The sequence below is a fragment of the Contarinia nasturtii genome, unplaced genomic scaffold, assembly GCF_009176525.2.
Source record: "Contarinia nasturtii isolate CC-2019 unplaced genomic scaffold, AAFC_CNas_1.1 Cnas_scaffold_1037, whole genome shotgun sequence".
Classification (NCBI taxonomy): Eukaryota; Metazoa; Arthropoda; class Insecta; order Diptera; family Cecidomyiidae; genus Contarinia; species Contarinia nasturtii.
In genome coordinates this window covers 5,523,407-5,544,876 of record NW_022198383.1, presented here as the reverse complement: position 1 = coordinate 5,544,876, position 21,470 = coordinate 5,523,407, and the positions used below count along the sequence as shown (strand labels likewise).

Genomic DNA, 21,470 nt, shown 5'->3' with positions numbered 1-21,470 from the left:
TTAACATAATATGATTATTATTTGACACTTTAGGAAAAAAGCCGCCTATAAAAAAATCAGAAGCATCGAATTGTTACCAAGCCAAGGACATTTAAAAAAATCGATCGATTCTTTCAGTTTTTTGTTTTCGAATGTTGCAAATCATGAATATACAATAAAAAGTAGGTCATTCGAGTGTGATAGAAGTGAAACAGAACTTGTCATAAAAAATGAATTTTTCATTTATTCATATAATTTTTTGTTTGCATTTCAGTTATAATTATAGTCAATTTCAATTAAATATGTAAATAAATATATAAATTTGCACCAGCCATCGGAATTGCCTTTATTCCGTTCGAATTTGCATTCTCAATTTATTTTTCATTAATTAAACAAATTAAACAAATCTTTTTTTTAAATGAATTGCATTTCATTCGAACAATTCTACTGCACTGGCATTTTATAGCTTCAATTTGAAATTATATGTTCATAATTTCATTGCGGTTTAATCAGCTCTTAATAAGAAGTGGTTTACTTTAGTGTTAATAGTTTGTGTTCTTTGCTTGTGTGCTTGATTTTTGTTATTTTGTTAAAAATTGTATCGTCTATAAATGTATTGTTGAATCCTCGTGTGCCAATTTATTTGTATCTCATCTCATACGACATGTCTAACAAAGACGGGCCTCTTTCTAATCGGTTCACAAAAATTCGACCGCAAGATTTTTTAAATGTGTTTTTATACTTTAATATCGGCTATTGAAATAGAATCATCACATTCCATACCTCAACATCATACTGACCTACGTTAAATTATAATTATATTTTAGTGAATTTTTAAAGTGATTACAGAAACTGTGTGAAGTAGATGACCCATATTAACCAAGGCATTAGAAGTGAATATCGTGAATCAATTGAAAATGAATGTCTACAGCACATTTTCAATAAATTATGAATAAAGTGAACATTTTCCGTCATTTTATTGAAAGAAAGAAGAGAAAGGAACAAATATATCAGTAAAAACAATTCACAATGATTAGTATTGCTACCTGAATAAGTGTAAAAATTTAAGCTATTTCTTTTTAAGAAAGAACTAAACTGGGTCGTAAGCAACAACTAATATAGTAATAATTGTGAGTGAGGTTGAGTATGAGTGAATACGTATGTGTGTTTGTGTTTTTTTTACTCTTTTGCTGATGTTCAAACAAGCATTACATTATAACAATTTTTTCTTCTAGATTTTTTTCTCTTTTTTTCGATTAGAATAATAAATTTGCAATTGTAATTAAAGCACGGCAAGTTTGCTTACAAAAAAAACAACACCGAAACGTGATCCATTCGAAACAATGGATTCGATCGATTTTAGCGCGAGAAAAAAATGTTTTTTTTTTTATTATGGTAGATTGCATCTTTTTTTTTTTTTGTATTTTCTTCCTTCTCGATGTGTTTCAGTGTCTCGGTCACTTACAATTAGCCACTAAATTAAATCGCAATTCGATCGGTAAAACATACAAACATTCACTGGTTGATTTAGTTTTGTGAGAAGGTTTTTGGTAAGACTGATTTAGCTACTGGATTTCCTTGTCCAGCACGAATTCCGCCTTGAACATGTCCCTGCCCGGCTCTAATCGGTTTAGCTGCAAGAGGAAGAAAAAACGTTTTATTAAATGTCAAATTATGAATTGTGTTGATTTAAATAAAATCATACCGATTTGTGGCTGAGGTCCACGACGTGCCAAGTTCTTTTGACGGACGGCTTCTTTGATGCGATCCACTTCGTATTGGTATCGTTTTCGGTCGCGCATTGCACCTTCCTTAGCCTCCTTCAGCGCAGTTTCTAATGCCTTTACGCGATCCATTGTGGTGCGTAAACGCTTCTCCAGCTTGGGCAATTCACAACGCAAATCGGCATTATCCCGAACCAGTTGCTTATGCACTTTCGTTAATTGCTCTAGATTATTCTCCAAGAATGAAATCTTCTGTTTCTGGGCCAATGAACCACCATCATCTTCACTTTCTTCAGCAGCAGCTGACTTCTTAATTCGAGCCTGAAAAATATCACAAACGCCAGTTTAGTTTTACGATCCAATGGAAAAATGTTCGGTTTTGAAAAATGAAGAAAAAAAACCAACCTGCAAATCTTGCACGAATAATTTACGCAAATTGTGAAGTGTCTGGAGTTCTTTTGCTACGGTATCTTCCAAACCCTTCAAGTCCTTCCGCGCTTGTTCACGGCGTTCATTCGCTAGGCTGAAATTAAAATGTTTTATTTTAAAACTGAAATTCAACGCAAAATATATAAATACATACATGAGATCCTGTAATTTAGTAGATTTCTCTGCTTCTTCTTGTTTCAATTTCTCATAATCGCTGCTGAGTTGTTGGTGAGCGAGTGTCATCTTTTGATTGAAACTGTGAATGGTAAAACACACAAATAAATAAATAGTTTCGAATAAATCAGAGAATATTAGTGTAGGCTATGGTGAAGCATTAACAAAACATACTCTTTAAGTTCGTTGATAACTTCTTGTTTCTCCGAAATTTCATCACGTAGCTCGGCCACTTGTTTTGTGTGGGCGTCTCGTAATTCATCCATTTGATTGTCGAACATAGAACGCAATTCTACGGCTTTTTGTTTTTCTTCTGCGTTGACCGCTGATACATGTTCGGCGGCCTTTAATTTTGCACATTCTTCACGTAGCGCATCAATATTTTCTTCAAGGCTACGTTTCTTGTTTTCTGCTTCGCGCATCGATTCCTGTAACGATTTCATGCGAGCCTCATGCTGCGAAATAAGTAGTCGACATTCGCCCAATTCACGTTCATACTCCGAAACTTTCTTGTTCGAATCGGTTTGATTCGATTCCAAGTTCTGACAACGTTGAGCCAAATTCTTGGCTTCCGATTTCATTTTGCTAATATAAAGTCGAGCCACAGTGAATTCCTCCTCCATTTTACCCGTGCCAACGGTTTCCGGATTGATTTTCATATCGACAGCATTTTCAGTGTTTCCGACGACCAACGATTGACCAACTTCACTGAGATCGCGTAATAAATTGGTAAGCATTTCGTTGATACGTTTTTTCTGGTGTGCTGACATGTCTTTAAGTTGTTGGAATTCTGTGGTTGTGGTATTTAACAGTGTTTGTTTCTGTTGCAACTCTTCGCTAATGGTTTCAATGTCCTTGTTCTTGGTTTCGATTTCATGGCTCTTTTGATCTGTAAATATATACATTTTTTTAAAGGAAATTTCGTAATTTAATTTCGATAATTGATATTCAAACAAAAACTAACCGTAATTAACAGCCAATTCTTCGAGAGCTTGAAGAACTTCTTTGACTTCCTCTTTAGCGCTTTCATTCTCTTGTTGAATGCGGGACATTTCACTCTGCAAGTTTTCGTAATCCCGTCGAGCGTTTGCGATGAGTTCTTCTTGGTCCATGATCTGTTCTTTGAGTTTTTCCACATATTGTGATTGTTGGTTAATCTCCTCATCTTTGTCGTCCAATTGTTGGTACAAACGTTCACGTTCTGCTTCTAAGCGAGCACGCTCTTCGTTCGAAACGGAGCCTTCCATAACGGTTACAGGTGGTTTCGGTAGATTCGCTCGTGCAACATCGTTTTCGGTCGCTTCCAAAGTCGATGTGCTTGCTTCCATGATTTCTTGGAAATTAACTTGTTCATCGGTGGACACCGTTTCACCTGCACGCCACTTGGCCAATTCTTGTTCCAATTTTTCCAATTTGCCCTTAAGTCGGCCATTTTTCTCTTTTTCACGCTCATAGCGACGCTTCCATTCTTCAGCCGTCAACTCTTCATTAACACAAACCACATTCTTAACGGTTTTAGCACGTTTACCGAATTCCAACGTAGATTTTGTTTCGGATTCGTTGAAACTGGCCGGTGAACAGCAAATCACAATTGTTGTACGTGCATTACCACCAAGGGACTCTTGTAAAATTCTACAAAAATAAATACAAAAACATAATAACTTTTAATATTGTTGGTTTTTCGAACACGTTATGAATATTTATGAATGTAATTTTTAAGTGGTAAATTTAACCATACCTCGTCAACTTTGAATCACGATAGGGAATGTGTGATTTGTTGCCATCGGCTAATGCACTAATTACGTTACCCAAAGCTGAAAGCGATTTGTTGATATTTTTCGCTTCATCGAGCACAGCACCTTCGGCTCCGGTTTTCGATACCTTCTCCGAACCAGCCAAATCGACCAAATACAATTTACCCGACAATTTTTTCTGATTCTCTAAATTTTCTTGTTTTACATTGATCAAAAACACTGAATGCGAACGTGATGAGTGTTCGTTCATGTTTGTAACGGCCACGTGTCGATTCGATTTTCCATCTTCGATCACTTCAAACACTTCTTCTGGACTCGATACGAAACGTTCAGTGGCTCCTTTTACAAAAGGCACACGATTTTTATCCTCATGCACACTCAAATTCACCTTCGACACATCAAGCAAATCTCGAATTTTATCCAAATAAATTTCATAGTAGGAGACTTTAATGTGGAACTCAAGATTCACTTCCATGCTGTAAATATGGTTGAAGATGTCGTTCACAATTCGAGGAATTATACCTTGTTTCGTCGGATCACCTGTAACAAACAAGAAATTAGAACAGCATGAGGTTATGGATCGAAATTGTTGAATTATTTATAAAACGTACCGATAACACCTTCCATTGTGTGCGTTTTACCGGAAGATGTTTGACCGTAGGCGAAAATTGTTCCATTGTAGCCAGCAAGAACATCGGTAACGATGGACTTGGCTGCTTCGTTGTATACTTTTTCTTGGGTAGCATTTGGTTTAAATACTTTATCGAATAAATAAACTTTTCCCTGTTGTGATGAAAATACGAAAAAATGGAAAGAGATATTGTTTAGTTCATAGAAAATCCAGAAATTTAAAATTATTTAGAAACAGCCGAGACTACACCTTTACTATGCCATAATAAACACATAAAAATTGTATACATATATTTTCTGTTTTTATTAAACTCAGTTTGTTACAGCATGTGTTTATTTTCGCTCTTCGACATTTTTGCATCTCAAATTTCGATTCTCAATTGAGTTCAATGAATACGATAAATTCTTTTCGCGAGAAAAAAAAAATCGTTTTCGTTTAAATATCATCAGTTGTCGATTCATACAGAACAAAAATTCGTTGTTTATATTTGAATAGTTCGAAAATCGATGGCTCTATTAAATATAAACAGTTTTATGGTAAGTGATGAATATCGATTTTGCCCATAACATTTTATGATTTCCTTATGCATACATGGCACAATATATGCAATGTAGCGTAGGTATGTCTGTGCGCGATATGCATGCAGAAACTCAAGAAAATCATTGACCTTAATAGTAGTTGAAAAAGCTTTAACTGTTTCGGCACGGAAAATAGCCGAGCATATGATTTGACAACAACAACAAAAAAACATAAATTGTAGTTACAGCCAAGATGTTTACATGGAACCGACAGCGAATAAAAGTACATATCGCGGTGAGAATAGAAGAGCAAAAGCAACACAGAAAAAGCTTACGTAGACAGCAAACAATTCAGTACTGAATGCGTACCGTGTGCTATAGTTACAATGATTCATTCGGGTATGGTTTTTTTTTGTTCACACTAAATTTAATCTTCATCACCGTCACCATTTCTTCATTTGGCAGAGAGAGAATGTCTTTATTCATCGGTTAAAGATCAGATGACGAATGAAAGAGATGGAGGAAGAGTGCGCAAACATGAAATAACATTTTATTACAAAAGGTTGATGTTGACGATAAGTTTTTTTTGTTGTTGAAATTCTAAACTTGCATAAACGACTTTTGTATTTGTATATTCCATTAATAGTTATTACCACACTTCATAGAACCGTATACCCCGAAGTTATATTGACGAATGTTTATTGGTTTCTTATGCATACGAACACATACACAATTCCCTTTGGTAATACATGAATGATGAAATGGCAAAACCATTCGCTGATTGAAATAATATAAAATAAAAAAACAAAACCGATCACAAAACTGAATATTCACACAATTGCAAGCTGCGCTGCTATGAATTCATTGAATGCAAAATTATCGAAGAGGCCCACATATTATGTTCGGTGCCATTGTGTTTCTATTGAATTGGAAATTGATTTGTTTTTCAAAACACTCACCCCGATCGATAAACAATTCTCTTCTTGGGAATTTGGAAATTTGACAATAACTTTGGATCCAGCTTTTTCTTCGCTATCGTTTAGCGGCCGAAAACGGCAAACCACTCTAATGCTATCCTCGGCTGCGATTTCACGTTCAGCCGACATTTTTAATTATCACACACTAGTACTTCGTCTAAAGTTGATGTTCTCGTTTTTCTTTTCCTGATTCTCTCTGTACACACTCAAAACCAATTGCGTTCGTTTGTTGCCTGCTGTCCGCCAATTTTATGGGGAAAAATCGGCAAACGTTGTAATTATTCAAAAATGTTTCACTCTCCACACAATCCAAACAAGATTTCACTTCCAAAATCGAGAATGTGAGCTCCGAGTTGTATACGAACGAATGACTATTGAATTGAGACTGAATTTCTTTCTTTCAATTTTTTTAGATACATACACACACTTATGATTCTATTACACTATTCGTAGCAATATTCGTGTCTATGTTTGTATGGAGTTTTCCTTTCTATGTTTGTTTCTATACGCAATTCAACTAGGCAACTACTACACATACACTGACAGTTCAACACTGACAGCAACAAAAAAACACATCACACATTAACCGATGTGTGCTACACCAAATAAGATGATGCGATTACCGTGTGTGTGTGTGTGTTTGTTTCGTTTGGATACGTCCAAATCGAGTTTTGAATGTATGCGTGTGTTTTATTTGGAATTTGGGAATGAACCGAAAATATAATATCTGAAAATGAATTGAAGTGAAATGCAATTCATTGGAACAAAATGGTTGAAATACACAATAATTTTTGTTGAAAATTGATTAAAACACAGTTTTACTATGTTTTCAATATAGTACACTATTTTTTTAACGAAATATAAATGTTAATCATATCACGGAAAACCAACTAGAGAACAGAGTATGTGTGATTTGCGTGTCGTCGTTTTTCTGCTACTCAATCGTCAATTCGATTTCCAAACTCACTTTGCCAGAATGTCACGGTGAAGCGCACATATGATGGAAATGACGTTAGTCGGTTTCCAAAACCAAACTCTTTTCGATGCGGTTTAAAGTGGTAATGTTTTACATTTGACATTTTAATGACAGAAAACCATCCCTAATGAGTGTTTTAATGATTTTTTAATTTATAATTTCCCTTATTTTGCTCGATAGTAAAGATGTCCGCAAAGAAAATGGTGAGCTCATCATTTTTTAAATAACCTCTTTACAAACATTCCAAATGGGTGCGTCTCATTCTCTTTGTAACAAATTATATCCATTAATGAACAAAACTTTGAACTCAAGTGAGTTTTTGCTCATTTTTTCGAAATTTTTTGATGAATCTGTTCATATGAAGGTATAAACATCCATTTTAACACATTAACTCAGCTGTAAATACGTTTGGGGTGTTGTTCATATGCAAATGGTTTGTGTCTTTGATATTCCAATTGCATAAATAATAAATGATCAGAATGACTCATCGATGGGAAACACCTGCACATTTTGTAACTACTACGATGTTAATTGAAATGCATAACACTTGAAATAAACAATTATGTATACAAAAGGAAATCATGATTTATTTCGATCACACCAAAACACAAAAAAAAATATTTTTTCAAACTAAATTTTACAAATGACAAATAATGTCAAATAAAATAAAATAAGTTAATTGTCTGTAAATTGTTCTACGATAATGAGTATTTTTATGTAGGAATGTTTCATTTCTAAGAAAATAAGTCAATAAAATTAAAAAAAATGAGAATTTCACAAAAAGTAGGAAAAATTTCTTTGGTAGAAATTGTGTTTTTTTTTCGATAAAAATCTGCCTATTTAAATTGGTGTCCAATGTTCGGCTCGCCATAATATGCAGTTGGATTGATAATTTTTCTTTTCTTTGGTCTTTGATGGATCAACATCGGTGTAACGATTGATGAGTGACCGGTAACCTTTGCCCACACTCAGAATCACGGGCGTATTTGATGAACACTCTGGCGGTACTGCCGCTATGTACTGAACTTCTTCCTCAAACGGGCGAAACACTGTGATCGGTGTAAGTGTAGTATTTTCGGCAACAATCAAGCAACCCCACGACGTACCGACGTAGATGTTGTCGTTGAGCACACAAACGGCAGTAATCTAAAAATGACATAAAATTTCCAAAATGAAAATAAATTTTCATTTTCAAATTCGTTGAAATTCCTTACCTGACATCTTCCAACGCTTAAGGCCTTGTCGATACTTATACTTCCCAAACTCTCTGAGCACGGCACCAATTTCAAACAGTCCAATTGATTGATCGGCTTCTTCGACAGCGTGCTCCATTGATATAAGGTGCATCCAGGCGATGGATATGAATAAATAGAATTTTGTGATGTGGCAAGAATCGATACGGATATTTCAGCACCGCAATTTACATGTTGTAAATTGAATTGGCGTGACTCAAAGGTGTCCATTTTAAATTCAAAAACCGTCAATTTTCCATAGTTGTGACCACACCAAATGGTACACGATCTGTTTCAAATACGAAAAATAATTTGTTGAAAAACATCAGTTGGGAGTTAATTTCAAATTCAATTATTTACCTCATACTATTACAAAATGTGGCCATACTGGACAATTTACTATTGATGCAAGCTTCGGCAAGAACGAAATCATCTTTATCATTCATACATTTGATCGGATAGCATGTCGAATCCAAAATGTAGATGCGACCATTTTCAAGTCCGGCTGCCACAAAATTAGTCCCAGCAATACACTCAATCTTTATAACAGCCGCACCATCCAATTCATAAGAGAATGCGCATGTATTTTCGGATTCATTGTACGAATGAATCGATCCTCGATTATCACCGAACCAAATTGTATTCAACTTTACGCTGCACATTGCCGTCATCTTGGATGGCATATTACCGCCTTTTATCGACGGTAGCACTTGTGATGGTTGATAGCGTTGATATGAAATCCAGCCATGCTCAAATCCTGTGATAGTTTCGACACAACGTTCAATGGATATCCAAAGTTTGAATGAACTTTCACGTTGGAATTTCTGATTGTTTAGTGTAACGATTGCCTTCACTTCATCGCCATGTGGCAATAGGATGACATCAATTAAATGTGTAAATTCCGGAGCGCAGGCAATTGAAACAATTTGACTGGCTGAAGGTCGATTTTTTGGTTGATGATCCCAACACAAAACCATTAAATCAAGGCAATAGCTGGGAAACATTACTTCACGTGATGTAAACACAGGTCGTGATCCTTCCAAAATAGATTCTTTGACCGTTTCGTGGCCTTCAAACGGTTGGCGAAGTGTAATCAATTCATAAATGAGCATTCCGAATGAGAAACAATCGACTTTTTCAGTGTATTCCTCTTCACCATTATGACAAATAATTTCAGGTGCCATAAAACCTTCAGTACCACCAAATCCTTTGGTACCCGTTGGTAATGATATTCGACTGATGCCATAATCGGCTATTTTAATGTGAACAGGATTATATGGAGAATCAATTCTGTGAATAAATGGTATGGTTAAAACATCGTCTGAAAGATATAATTCAGTATCGATTTTGGTTAAAAACTCACTCGTTGGGATCTGGTAACTTCCATACAAGCACATTTTCAGCTTTCAAATCACGATATATGATGTGGCTTCGATGCAAATATTCAATGGCTCGAGATATTTGGAGGACAATCAGCTGGAAACAATAAGGACCAATGCGTGATCCATTTCGGCGATATTTTTGAATTATTGTATCTAATGCACCTTTTGGTGCACAGTCCAAAATCAATGCCAACGGTTGCATGCATACACCAATCAACGACATTATGTTCGAGTGTCTTAAATTTAACATGACCGTCAACTCTTGACGTGCTGTAAAATAAGCTTTACACGAATTCTCCAATGGATCACGACGCCATTTCTCTAATGCAGCTTTATACGCCATTAATGCACTCTGAAATGATATTTATTTTTCTTGAAAAAATCCGTAACATTGATTGATCATGTGATGTGTGGTATTGAAGTTGATCTCACCTTCCCTGTTCGTATGCCGGGCTGGACGGGCTGAAGCATTTTCATCGCAACTGATCTTGGTTCATCGCCCACTTTGTGAAGTGTTGCTTTGAATACAAACCTAGGGGATAGACAGTATATTTAGTTTCATTTAATATGCGATTAGTTTCTTTTAGTTCGTTCTAGGTTTTTTTTTTTTAGTGTACAATCAAAAATATTCTACTAGTATTTCTAGTATTGAGCTGAATAAATTGTACAAACCCGAAAGCCCCTCTTCCAATTAAATTGCCTTTGCTGATTTCATTAACTTCGATTAGATTTTCTCCATTTAAATCCAAAAACATCTATGAAATGGAAGAAAATTAAGGAAAATCGTAAATTATTTTAAATGGTTTTATATCTGCGTTATACATACCAAATCAGGAGCAATTTGAGTGACAGAAACGTCACCATGAATGGGACAAACTAAAACTTTTTTATCATATGTTGAGAGAACGCATTCTTCAATGGTCCATAGATAGTTCCAAACCGTTGTTTGCAAATAGGATTTATCATCTATGCCATTGCTCGACGATCCGTCCAGTAAGTTTTCGTTTGATTGTCTGAATGATCCATTCATTGAAATTGTATTGATTTGTTTTCGTTGTGTACGTTCTATACACACTGGACACGGTACTAGGCGCGTAACTAAAAATCTGCCTTCAGAAGTGTGCACGAACCTGGTTCCAAGAGCAGGATACCAATCTTCCAACAAAATATCAACATGATCGACACAAGCAGATAATAATTTTGTTATGCCTTGAATATTTGGTGGAATATCATATGCGTGCCCATCACCATCATCATCGGTTTGTATCAACCTTAAGAGTGGAAAATTAATTTCCAAAATACTTGACCTCGAAAGATCAGTATCTGACCAAATGCCGTCCATTTTGATTTTAAATCTATTCAATTCATTGCGATACGGTGAATTTAAGCATGTTAATGCAATCTCTCTTAATTTGAAAATAAGCGTATTATCAACGTATAGCTCCATGCCAGTTTGCCAAAGCTTCCAATGTATTTTATTTGTCAAAGATACCTAGAAAATATTCTTTCAGTTATTATGTATTCAAATTCAAGGTATTCACTTAAAAAAACTTACGTCTTGTGGCATTTTATAAATATTTTGCGCTATTTCACCGATTTGATTGTCGGCAAGTATGCGAATCTGTTTTGATTACAAAAAGTGATTATGACAGGTTTGATTAACAGTTCAACATTCTTTTCAATTTAATTTCAAATATATATTACCATGAGACGCGACCAAAACCCAGAAGGAAAATATGAAATCAATAATAAGCGGGAAAGCGGTTTGGTTGATGTTCCAAATAATTCAGATGAGCGGTTATTCGTTTGCAATTGAAAGTGCGATTCTGATGTTGACATTTTCCGTTTCGGAGATTTTGACACAACCTTTTTGTGAAGAGAAAATTTATTCGATTTTTTTATTCATAGTAAAATCGATTGTTATGGATGCCTGATATTAACCTTGAGAGTGATTGTATTTTCCGGTTCATCCTCTGTCAACGGCAATAGCGATGGAATTAACAATGTTCGGAGGTCCCAAGTCAATGCAACTTCAAATTTATTCAATAAACTCAAAATGTATCTAAAATAAATCAAATGAAAATAAAAATGCGAAATATGTTGATAAAATTAGCTCGACTATGGCTTACTTTCTGTCAGTGCCGGCTTGTCCAGTAGTTTTGATTAATTGATTGATATCATCAATTTTCATCACACCATTTTTAACAAAAGGGTTAATCTCTTTAATAGTCACAACCTGAGCTAGCATATCACATAACCATTGGGGGTCCAAAAAGTAAAAATCTCGCAGTGTCGAATCGTTATAGTGCAGAAGAACTCCATTTTCGTGCAAGAATAGTACAGCACTGTGCAGCTCGAGTGTATCTCTATTCAAATTATGTTATATATATATTTATGTAAAATGTTTGGCCTGGGTAAAAAATATATTCAAAATTTAAAGAAGAAGTATTTCCCACCGAAATGATTTGAAGTTTTGAAAGTGCATTTCTTGGTAGACCATTTGCTTGAAATTCTCATAGTTCAAAACTGGATCGGAACCAACTTGTTTCAAATAACTGCTTATATTACCAACGACATCTTCTAACGCCAAGTAACTGAAAAAAATAGAGAAAAAAATTAGTTTTCATTTTATTTGAGTAAGAGAAATCAAACCAAACCTCGCCGGGACATTCTGATGTAAAAGCAATTCCTTTGAGCCGGGTGATCTCAGTGAAAACACGGTATCATAAATAAGCGATCCCAATTCGCGGACATTAAAGTGATTTCTGAAAAGGGTAAATGGAATCATTTTAAATAAATGGTAAATGGAATGAAACGAAATAAAGAAATAATTCATCAATACGTACTTGCAACTGATTTCAATGGAGCTCATAACTTTGGGCAAGCCAATTTTTTCTGAATCTGTAACAGCAATGAATCGCTCGCGAATATATTGTTGCAAAGAGATTGCTTCAACTTCGGAGATGTTTGTGCCAATATTATCGTGATGCGTTCCAACAATGATGACGGGTGAATTTGGTGCTCTGGCCTGAATATTTCCCAGCCATTGTAGAACTTCAATCAAACCATTTTTGCCCTCATCGATCCGCCACACAACCAAATACAAACTTCGTTTCGACAAAAAGTATTGATGAGTGGCATAATACTCTTTTTGCCCTCCAAAGTCCCAAGTACGAAATACAACGGGCCCATACAACGATCCGCCATTCTTTTTCTTTTCCTCACACACCAAGTCACCGATGTCAACTCCCACCGTGGAAATATTGTAGTTTTTCTTTTTTGAATTCACTGCGGTCGCACCCATTCGCTTGGTCCAATGATCGCCGAGAATTTTCTTATTTTGATTTGGATACATTTCACGCAGAAGTTCAAGAATACTCGTTTTCCCAATTCCCTGCTTTCCCACAACCATCAATTTCATTCGCGCATACGGTTTTGCATCCTCGTATATTGATTTTAGATAACCAATTATTTCCATGGTTTTGAATTTTTTGCTTTCGATCATTGTGTTTAAGTAGCCTTGTAATGAACAACCTTTCGTATTTAAATTCCATAAGCGATATAAAAGACCCATATTCGGCGGTAATTCCGTTATCTCAACATTTCCACTAATATTTAATATACTCAAATTGGTAAGCTTGTGTAGAAATTGCGGTACTTCCTGGAAAAAGTATCAAAAATTTGAAATTATTTAGAAATATATTTCGAATTATGAATTATTACCTTCAAACAATTATTGCTTATATCTAACATAGATAGGTTTGGATAAATAAGTCTTAATTTCGTCACACCAATATTGGTCCATTCTGACATGGTCCATTCCGTTTCTTCTGTTTCGCTAAATGTTGTGATGTCATCTGTTGATAATTGGATTTTTGTGAGCGCATTATCGGCTAATATCAAAGTTTTTAACGATTCCAGTCTCAAGTGTTTCTTATGACAGCACAAATTTTGATAGACGTCTGTTTGTGGATTTTCCAATACAGCGTTTGAGTGTGATCCATTAAATTTATCACTGCCACCACTTTGATCTAAATTCAAACATTTATTTCAATGTCATTAAATTGTCACAAGCTCATTTCAAATTAATATGTACCATTATAGCAAGCAAGATATGGATCTCCTGAATTAACTGTTACCAAACTGGGCCAACATGAAATCTCGTTGTGACTTAAATCCAACTGACGCAAAAATACTGGATATGATGTCACATGTCCCATTGATCGGAGGCTATTGTAAGACATATTAAGGCGGGAAAGATTTTCGGCAAGGCAAGGAAGTGCGGGCGGAATGCTAGTGAATAAATTATTTGATAAATTTAAATTGCGCAATGCAGATGATCCTCGAAGCTCTGAAAATTGTGTTGTATCACGATCGACAATTTCAAGTGATTTTGACCAAATATTCTGATGAATCAGCTCATTTTTACTGTAAACCAAAGAAGGAAAATCTCTCAGTAAACATTTTAAATACCAAAATTCGATAAAACTTACGCTGGTCGATGGGAAATTCTTTTCAATCCAGTCGATTTATATTTGAATATCGTCGGTGAATCGCTCTGGAAATATTTTCATGAAAAAAAGTTAATCTTTTGCATTTTTTTGCACACATATCTGTTGAATATACTTACAGCTTCAGAAGAGGTTGGAAGATCTTTGAGCAAATTAAACGCGATATTGAGTTCACGAAGTTTTGGCGACTTCCACATATCAAACGGAATTTTTTGCAACTTATTATTCGAAATATCCAAAATAGCAAGAGATGGTAATCGAAAAATTTGCGTTACAATTTCTTCCAAATTATTGTCTTGCAAATAAATCTCCTCCAAAACGGGACTATTGTACGACGATTCAGTTGGTGAGGGTAATCGTTCGATTTTATTTTGTGCGGCATTCAAATGGGTTAAACTACACATTGAGAATATCTCTGGTGGAAGCTGTGTAAGCGAATTGTGTGAAATATCGATGCGGGTTATTGCGCCGAGAGATATTTGGTTCAGTGTTGAGGACGTTTTTAATTTTGGATTACAATTTGCCACCGCTCCAACTAACCATTTTATTCTGGAAAATCAAACGAGAAATTAAAATCGATTGTCATTCATTCGATGGGTGAAAAAAGAGACTCACTTGATTTCTTGTAAATGACAATTGGTAAAACTCCAGTCGATCACAGTCGGATTCGTTGGAAATAAATTACAATATGTATTGCAATACGAAGGTAACGTTTGTCCCAAATTACTGCAGCCGGTTAACAAATCAGTTTCATTAAGTTTGTGCTCGATATCTTCGTGTGAATGCCTTGCGAGAAGGCAATGAATTAGTTCTTCATCTGCGTTTGTGCATGCAATTTTAATTGCACACGATTTTGTATCTTGGGCTCCAAATCGAAGAAGAAGCTCAGTCATGAGAAACGATTTTTGGCGTACGGCTTCAATCAGCACTGAGTTTCCGCTGCTGTCTTCACTGCCCAGATCGTCAATTAAATTGCTATTGTAAATATTTGGATTGATTCCATTTCGCAACAAGAAAAATACAATGTAAAGAAATCCACCACGAACAGCAGCCATTAGAGCCGTCTCTTTTACGAACGCACACTGCACATTCAAATCGATTGGAGATAGAAGCATCTGACTTTCTTGTCTTGTTGTATGTGTACACGTTAATCTCCAATTTAGCAAAGACTCAATGATGTAATCATTTCCGGACAAGCATGCGATGTACAACGGTGTCTGATTGAAATTATCCAATTGATTTGGATCGAATGCACATTCATACTCCCATTCACCGAGCCTAGAAAAGATTTTTTTATGAATGAACCATTTTTTTCTCAAGTAATTTTAGTTTTGAACAGTACCTGTACTTTTGTGACAGTTCTTTGGCAAAGGGATACGCCAATAACAAATCAACGACATCGTTTTTGCCATTGATACAAGCCACATGAAGTGGTGACCAATTCTCAGATGTCATAACCTTTCGAGAAAAACCATAGTTTCAATCATTACATATAGATGCTATAAATGATAATTTAAGACAGTTTTGCAAAAAAAAAATGCTTTTACATTGATTGCTTCAGGGAAATGAGTCAAGAGTTTTTTCACAATTGAAATATGCCCGCCTCGAATTGCCGCATATAGAGGTGTACATTTGGTACTTTTATGAGGAGTGCATGTAGCACCGGCGTTAATTAAACAAACCACCTGTTCATGGTAACCATTTTGACATGCTCTATAAAAATGAATGAGAATCAAAAACTTAATTGCTTACATTTGACAATGAGATGTGAGTTTTTGTAATATGGTTCTAAATCACGTGTGTATTTATTTGTAATTAACACGCTGTTAATTGTCATTATGTGCCATACTCACATGAATAGCAGAGAGTTATCTTCTTTTGGTGTGAAATTTACAACGAGCTCCTTATCAATGTTTAAATCGTTTATTATGCGTTTGGTAATGTTCACATTGTTTTCGAGAATAGCCTTGCGTAAAATTTCGTACTCAGTGACAAGATTTTCGTAAGCTGTACAATTCAAATCAAAGTATAAATGTGATTGTAGATTAGAAAGGGAAATTGCATGCAAAAAATGTCCATATTCCTACCTTTCTCTTCATCAATTCCCATATTTGTACGATCAACACAACGATAAATCGTAATTTTGAGAAAATTTGTTTTTATTCTATGCGAAATTCGCGTTCAACACAATTGCACTCAACTTAATTGGTGATGGATGAACATTTCCGATTCGCACCAATTATCAAGAGACAGTCATATATGATATTCGCAAATCATTCACAACAATATTGCATGAAATGGTCAACACTTTGTTGGCAATCAAAATGCACACGAACAAAGGCGAATTGCACGAAACGAATTAAAATAGAAATATTACGAAACGTTTCAAATTTATTGCAATATCATATGCATATTTTACATTTTTCGTCGACAATTCTCTAAATTCACTTCGACGATAAATGAAACACAGTGTTTCTTTTTTTTTATTTATTTACGCCAAACGTCAAAGTGATGTCAAATGTGACATTTCACATTTACATTGATAATTGCACACTGATAGATGCGTATAACAGCGAACGATTGTAGATAGCACATTTTATAACAGTTTATAATCAAATCTGAAATATGATGTGTATTTTCAGCTAAAAAGCGGGAAATGAAAAAACTTCGATTTGTTTTTGTCAATGAGGTTTTTTTTTATTTCATTGAAGGTATCACAATCGTCTAAGTATGTGCCTGCTTATAGTTTTGACTAATTATTCTTCGGATAATTTAAATATTGAATCCTTGTTCTCGCATGCACTTTTTATGCGCCTCGATTAGTTCTGTGCAGTTCTCTTCGCCCTTTTCCACAATGCTGAAATAAAAATTTGAGAAGAAAAATCCAATTAAAATTTGAGGAATATCTCTGTAATATGACATAAAACGGTCAAACGTACCATTTATCGCGTGCTTGCTTCGTTTCTGGACAGGCACAACATGCTTTACATTTTGGCTTCTCTGTTACTGGCGCTGGTGAGCTCGATTCCTCTGCTGGTGAGCTCGATGCTGGTCTCGATTCAGAACTGCCCATTGTTTATCTGTTTAAATGCGAAAAAAGTCGGAATAAAATCGATTGGTTAATTCATTTTAAAATTGCATAAGAAAAATGCAAACAACGTCATTAATTCACGTTCAAGGACATTGTTTTGATTCTTGGAACAAAAATTGAAACTTGAACAAAAATTAAACGACACTTAGAAGTATTCATATTTACAGAGGATTCTTTATTTTTCTTCTTAGCCCACTAGAATTGAAGTTTTCACTCGAAAAGTTTGTATGTGACTACTTCTTTAGCAAAACAAATAGTGAGTTTTTGGTTATGTTCTATGAATCATATGACATTTCTTTACATTTCAATGTCAACTTTGAGTTCAGTTGCTTTGAGACGTTTAGTTTAGATATTTTGTACGAAAAAATAAACATTTTAATTCGTTAAAAAAATTATCATTTTTTTTCGAGAAAAATAATTTAAAATAAAATATTTTTCGAGTAAAAAATGTTGAAATTACTCTTTATTTTGAATGAATTTCAATACATATGATGGTTTTAGTACAATGTGTCAAAGCGGTAAAATGTGATATAGCGGGCGCTTGTATCGCGCGCAATTTTTGTTCGGTGGATAAGTTTCAAATCAATTTAAAGTCAAACGTATTTTATGCATCTTCATTTCTTATCCGAACATTGCAGAACATAGTAAGCTGAACGCCAAACAGCGAAACATCAATACAATCAAGAATAACGGAATCGAAGAGATTTTTTTTTTTATTTTTAGTATCGTTGTGTTTTTTTAAGTATAAAAAACGTTTTCTATTACTAGAGAGAAAATTGTGAGTTGTGTTCATCATTGTGTCATAAAAAATCAATTGGTGCAGTTTTTGATCTGTTTGTTGCATTAGTTTTTGTGTTTTTCTCTCTCGCCATCTTGGAACGGGGATTGAATTTTCTTTTATATTTTTGACCGAAAGCAAGTAAGTAACAAACAAACATAAAATAAATAACCAATTTGAAACTAATCGGATGAATATCTAATTATTTCGTTCGATTTTACATTTGTTTTAGTCGAAGAAATCATGGTAAAGACACCAACTGTAGAAAAAATCCGCAAATCAACGAGAACACCGAAAACCGTTCCGAAAAAGTTGAGTACACCAACCGTGGAAAGAAATTTTTTGGACGTACCGCGACGTGGACAACTAGATTTTGATGCGAAGACATCAATAAATGTGGAATCAATATGTACACCCAGCCGAACAACACGGTCGATGGCCAAGGTAACTTTGAACGATATGCCACCACCAGCTTTTACACCATCGAAGCGAAAAACAATTGCATCAACATCGTCGGCGAAAAAGTCGAAAAAGTCAGTCGTGCGCCCCGACAATGATGAACCAAGCTATTTTGGTAATGAAACAGCAGAAGGAAATCGTGAATCTGGTAAATTCGTTCGCCCTCGACAATCGAATGAAGATTATAATGAACAAGTCGAGGCAAATAATACAAATGCAGTCGAGTCAAACGATGAAGACTTCGCGTCTGTTAGCCAATTGGGCATGAGTACACTGGATGAAACTGTTCGGACTCGTAAGTCAAAATTGAGCATTTCTTCAAAGTATCGTTCATCTCCGGTTCCAACACAAAACAAACGTTTATCTGCTGGTAAGTCAAATCAAAGCATCAAAGATGCTAACGAATTCATGGCCAATGATTTAGCTTTAGATGATCCAGCAGAAGAGAATCGTGAATCTGGTAAATTTGTTCGCCCTCGACAATCGAAAGAAGGTTTCAATGAACAAATCGAGGCAAATAATACAAATGCAGTCGAGTCAAACGATGAAGACTTGGCATCTGTTAGCCAATTGGGCATGAGTACACTGGATGAAACTGTTCGGACTCGTAAGTCAAAATTGAGCATTTCTTCAAAGTATCGTTCATCTCCGGTTCCAACACCAAACAAACGTTTATCTGCTGGTAAGTCAAATCAAAGCATGACAAATGCTATCGAATCCATTGTCAATGATTTGGCTTTAGATAAACCAGCAGAAGAGAATCGTGAATCTGGTAAATTTGTTCGTCCTCGACAATCGAAAGAAGGTTTCAATGAACAAATCGAGGCAAATAATACAAATGCAGTCGAGTCAAACGATGAAGACTTCGCTTCTGTTAGCCAATTAGGCAGTACACTAGGTGAAGTTGTTCGGACTCGTAAATCAAAATTGAGCATTGCCTCAATTGATGGTTCATCTTCAACACCAAACAAGCGTACAAGCGAGCACTCATCGGCAGCTAAGGAGAGTAAGAGTCGTATGTCAGTTATCGATTTAACCGATTCGCCAGTGGCTAAACCGAATACCAGTGTGTTGAATGTAACATTCACCGAAGAAAGTAATAATGAAACGACGTTCCAACCAGTTAACGATAAGACGTTCAGTCCAGTTCCATCAACTAGTGTTGAAAAGTCACCGAAAAAGAAACAAGAACAGGCAACGCCAGCAAAATTGAAAACACGCGCTTCATTGGAAACGAAAGCAAAATCTACTGGCAAAAAGAAGTCTTCACCACCATTGAAACGCTTACAAAATACACCGTTTTCGAAATCGAAGATCCAAAATAATCTGAATACATCAAATAAGATGTCATCGGCCAAAAAAGCAAAAGTTGCTGAAGCCACCGTCAATTTGATAAGTTCAACAAAAGTCAACAAAGAAATTGAAAAGGTCAAAGCAACAAGAGTCACGATTGAATCACCAAAATCGAAGATTTTCAAATTTGGAACAGAAAATCAGCAAAATCCCGTATTCCGATTCAGTTTAGTCTCTGAACATTTGAAAAATCCGCAAATTGGTAAGTTTTGTCAACATTTTCTGTACTGATATGTGTAAAGTAAATTAAATGTGATTTTTTTTTCTCTACACATTCAATAGGCAAACCGAATGTCAAACCAGTGCCAAATTTCACTAATATACACAAGCAGATGTTTAAGAAAGCCGAATCGATTGATGAAGCCCGAAATCGTCAAGTTGAACGAGCCAAAATTCTTCTTTCCGGCAAGAAACCACCTCAAGAACTGAGTAAGATAACTGTTTTAAATAACGAAATACATAGATTCTAATGGACGTCATTTGAATTTACAGAAAACCATCCAAAATCGGCCACAAAAATTCCAAAATTCCAGTTGAATGTCAATACTGATAATAACGCGGTACAGCGAAAACCATTGGCACATGTTAACAGACAACGATTGAATGATGAAGAACGTCAAGAACGGCGCAAGCAATTGTTCAAACAAGGATCGAAACGTACAACAGCGTCAAAGAATATTGTTCCAGAGATAAAAGGAGTTCGTATGAATCGACGATTCGAATTAATGATGAAAAATCGCAATGCAGTGAAGAAAAATTAACCCTTCAGGGTAGTACTGATCGTTTCAATAAAATAAGTTTGTCATTTTCAAAGAAAACTAAAAAAAAGAGAAAATAGTTCTGTTCCATTTATATAGATCAATACACAATGAATAAAATTTCTCGGCATTGCGGCCTATACTGCACAAAGCAATGCGATTGATTGAAAATGTACAATGTCTTATTTTACAACACACAATTCGGTCTACCTATGGAGTCATTGTTTTGCGAATAAGACTTTTCTGAATGAGAAAAATTTTGCGAATAAGAGAATAAAAAATTCATCAAGTACGAATAATAAGCATAAAAATCATCTAATTTTTTTTACCTAATTTCTATTTTTAAATAATTTCTAGTTGTTATCGTTTTTGAGATAATAAATAAATGTAAAACTCAAATGATCAACCGAATACTTTTTCTTGGAATTCCCAATGAATTCAAAAATTTGATTGTCAAAAATAAAGTTGAGTTTTCAATACAAAAAAAATACTTCAGACGAATACAAGCATCTGACACTGCCATAAAGAAATCATCATATTTTCTTTTTTATTTTAATACCAATTCTTATCACATATCACATAATAAAATGGCAATATCAGTTGCAAAATAAGCGCAACTATCACCCGGCTATAGTATATGACTATACGTACACACGACTTAGAAAACGTCTCTATTCGTGTTCGGTTCAATGTCGGAGTCGTTCATCACACCGATACACAAATAAATAACATAAACAACAACAT

The 21,470-nt window shown here is 35.1% G+C and overlaps 3 protein-coding genes across 4 annotated transcripts; 1 reads left to right on the top strand and 2 right to left on the bottom strand.

Moving 5' to 3' along the window:
- Nucleotides 1-1,152: 1,152 nt before the first annotated feature.
- LOC116343766 (kinesin heavy chain) lies at nucleotides 1,153-7,094 on the bottom strand. Its single transcript, XM_031771988.1, has 10 exons — nucleotides 7,078-7,094; nucleotides 6,169-6,913; nucleotides 4,672-4,843; nucleotides 4,045-4,600; nucleotides 3,271-3,938; nucleotides 2,481-3,195; nucleotides 2,287-2,388; nucleotides 2,109-2,226; nucleotides 1,685-2,024; nucleotides 1,153-1,613 (listed from the first exon to the last, which is right to left on the bottom strand). The coding sequence occupies exons 2-10, from the start codon at nucleotides 6,313-6,315 to the stop codon at nucleotides 1,507-1,509; spliced, it is 2,925 nt and encodes a 974-aa protein (XP_031627848.1). The 5' UTR covers nucleotides 6,316-6,913; nucleotides 7,078-7,094; the 3' UTR covers nucleotides 1,153-1,506.
- Nucleotides 7,095-7,821: 727 nt separating this feature from the next.
- On the bottom strand, nucleotides 7,822-16,619 carry LOC116344090 (leucine-rich repeat serine/threonine-protein kinase 1). The gene is given in 22 exon segments (XM_031772484.1): nucleotides 7,822-8,308; nucleotides 8,377-8,683; nucleotides 8,755-9,684; nucleotides 9,758-10,128; nucleotides 10,209-10,308; nucleotides 10,449-10,531; nucleotides 10,603-11,268; nucleotides 11,332-11,397; nucleotides 11,481-11,642; nucleotides 11,718-11,838; nucleotides 11,906-12,142; nucleotides 12,233-12,370; nucleotides 12,434-12,541; nucleotides 12,623-13,437; nucleotides 13,500-13,807; nucleotides 13,873-14,204; nucleotides 14,270-14,836; nucleotides 14,903-15,565; nucleotides 15,630-15,745; nucleotides 15,835-16,000; nucleotides 16,141-16,294; nucleotides 16,375-16,619. Coding segments are annotated over 22 exon segments (6,738 nt in total). The 5' UTR covers nucleotides 16,397-16,619; the 3' UTR covers nucleotides 7,822-8,002.
- Nucleotides 16,620-17,995: 1,376 nt separating this feature from the next.
- On the top strand, nucleotides 17,996-21,132 carry LOC116344321 (E3 ubiquitin-protein ligase RBBP6-like). Of its 2 annotated transcripts, XM_031772802.1 has the most exons (5): nucleotides 17,996-18,297; nucleotides 18,389-18,985; nucleotides 19,040-20,170; nucleotides 20,251-20,397; nucleotides 20,461-21,132. In XM_031772802.1, the coding sequence occupies exons 2-5, from the start codon at nucleotides 18,400-18,402 to the stop codon at nucleotides 20,727-20,729; spliced, it is 2,133 nt and encodes a 710-aa protein (XP_031628662.1). In that variant the 5' UTR covers nucleotides 17,996-18,297; nucleotides 18,389-18,399; the 3' UTR covers nucleotides 20,730-21,132. The 2 variants fall into 2 exon arrangements, with proteins under 2 accessions (XP_031628662.1, XP_031628661.1); XM_031772801.1 differs by having other exon boundaries at nucleotides 18,389-20,170.
- Nucleotides 21,133-21,470: the final 338 nt, after the last annotated feature.